The sequence below is a fragment of the Silene latifolia genome, chromosome 5, assembly GCF_048544455.1.
Source record: "Silene latifolia isolate original U9 population chromosome 5, ASM4854445v1, whole genome shotgun sequence".
NCBI lineage: Eukaryota > Viridiplantae > Streptophyta > Magnoliopsida > Caryophyllales > Caryophyllaceae > Silene > Silene latifolia.
The window spans coordinates 14,577,328-14,579,310 of record NC_133530.1 but is presented as its reverse complement, the minus strand read 5'-3'; the positions used below and the strand labels follow the sequence as shown (position 1 = coordinate 14,579,310).

The window sequence follows — 1,983 nt, the reverse complement described above, 5'->3', positions numbered from 1 at the left end:
GCCACATACAACATACACCTGCATTTAAACCATGTAATTTTGTTGGAATTAGCTACTTTGACTTGCTATTAGTGACATATGCTCTTCTAAACAACATCACTTAAACAGACGTCGTAGAAATATATTGATATTAATATTGCTCGTTGAAGTTTGTTACATGGAACACTACATCAAAAGTTATGTCTTTATGGAGGAAGATTGGTAAAACATTAAACGAAATTGATGATAAATTTCGGCCCTAGCTACTATTTGTCCCATGAGTACATGCTCTTATTCATATATTGCGGTTTGAAACACTATAGATGTTGAGATTATGAATAAATGAAAAATTGTGGAAATCGTTTTTTTTAACTTCTACGAAAAAATTATTCGTAGGCCACAAATTTCTATACTTGTAGTCTCAAAGGGGGGCATTATTGAATGCCAATCAATTAGTTTAAGGCTATATACGAGCGTTGGCTTCAATATCGCAAACTCATCCTCATGCGTTCTTGAACAAGTAACTAGGCTCGCAAATTTGACAATGTAAATAGACTACAATAAAGTTTATGGTCATAATTATTACTCACTTTACTGATTTATTTAACCTTCTTAATAGGTAATAATATTAGCAACCAGTGTACATGCACCGGAAGCAAACATGAAGGCATAGATTACACGGTAATTTTTCGACTCTTTATTATTACAGTACTTTATATATATGGACAACTATGGTCCATGACTTTACTGGATAAGTTTAAAGTCCGCGATAAGAGTAGCAATGTCTGGGACTGTGTCACTGATGTTGCCGTCAGCACGTGTCTTCGTAGCTGCGTCGGTGGAAGTGTCAAAAGTTAATGCAGTGTCCAACTTTTGCTGAATTTGATCAAAGGTCAGATTGGCAATGACTTGTTTTGCGCCACATACAACATACACCTGCATTTAAACCAAGTAAAAAAAATTAAATGATCTAAGGAAAATAAACTGCAACCTAATAAAATGATTAATCAACTTATCATCACCAATATAATTACGTGCGTGCGTTTAAAATAATTCATATTTACCCTATTAGGAGTCTGAGGTGATGTGTTATCTGCAGGTGCATGCCATGCCAAAACCCACGAACAGTCCCCGCCTGATGCATTTTTCCCATTATACACCACTGCCGCTTTGGAACCAAAAAAGTTTCCCTTCAAGTGGGTAAATATGGCACTGTTATTGGGAAAAATCTTCTCCGGAAAAGTGCCAACCGGAGCGCCTGACCAGTTATGAGATCTAGCTAAAGTCATAGCAAAATGGGTCTGGTTATTCATGGTGGCTTGGGTACCATTTTGTGGCTGCTTGACTGTCTTCTCGCAAACCGCGACATTTTGTTCTTGCATGGTAGCCATATCGAGCTTTAATGGTACATATTACACAACAATCTTAATCACTTAGTTTCATTCAAAACAATGAAAGTAATAAAACCAAATCAAATAGCATGTAATTTATTTAAAAAATAACAACAACAATAATTAGTTTCATGCACCAAAACTCTTCATACCTTGAAATTTGTGAAGATGTTAATAATTTCAACGTTGCGTCTTGCTTGCCCCAACCATACTACTACGTAAGCTATTTATATAGTATTCGAAAACATCTATGCGCAATAACAGATATAAAAAAAGTAGATTCATTATTCTAATTTACACCATAGCGTAAGAATTTTCCATCACCTCCTTTAAACAAGAATCATATTCTTCGTTTCTTTTCTTTGACTAAAGAGACTACCTTATGATAATCGTAAAAAAAATGGGGACCCAAGTTAAATAGCTAACACTTATTTTCTACATACTTTTGTAAGTACAATCACTACTTGTAATACTACGGTTTTACGAGTCTTTGGGTACTCTATCGAGTGGGCCTTACTCTGTCGAGTAAGTATGTTTGGTATACGAAACAGTAGTCTGCCTGTAGGGTACTCGATCGAGTAGCCTTGGCACTCGATCGAGTAAGTGGCACTCG

At 35.8% G+C, this 1,983-nt stretch overlaps 1 protein-coding gene across 1 annotated transcript; it reads right to left on the bottom strand.

The window, feature by feature from the left end:
* Nucleotides 1-545: 545 nt before the first annotated feature.
* On the bottom strand, nt 546-1,604 carry LOC141656794 (jasmonate-induced protein homolog). The gene is made up of 3 exons (XM_074463847.1): nt 1,523-1,604; nt 1,044-1,376; nt 546-915 (listed from the first exon to the last, which is right to left on the bottom strand). The coding sequence occupies exons 2-3, from the start codon at nt 1,368-1,370 to the stop codon at nt 724-726; spliced, it is 519 nt and encodes a 172-aa protein (XP_074319948.1). The 5' UTR covers nt 1,371-1,376; nt 1,523-1,604; the 3' UTR covers nt 546-723.
* Nucleotides 1,605-1,983: the final 379 nt, after the last annotated feature.

Bases quoted from the DNA above. Each gene is read 5' to 3' on its own strand.
- LOC141656794 (XM_074463847.1), bottom strand. From the start codon at position 1,370: ATGGCTACCATGCAAGAACAAAATGTCGCGGTTTGCGAGAAGACAGTC. The intron at 916-1,043 runs GTAAATATGAAT...GTTTAAATGCAG, and splicing joins CACCTCAGACTCCTAATAGG to GTGTATGTTGTATGTGGCGC.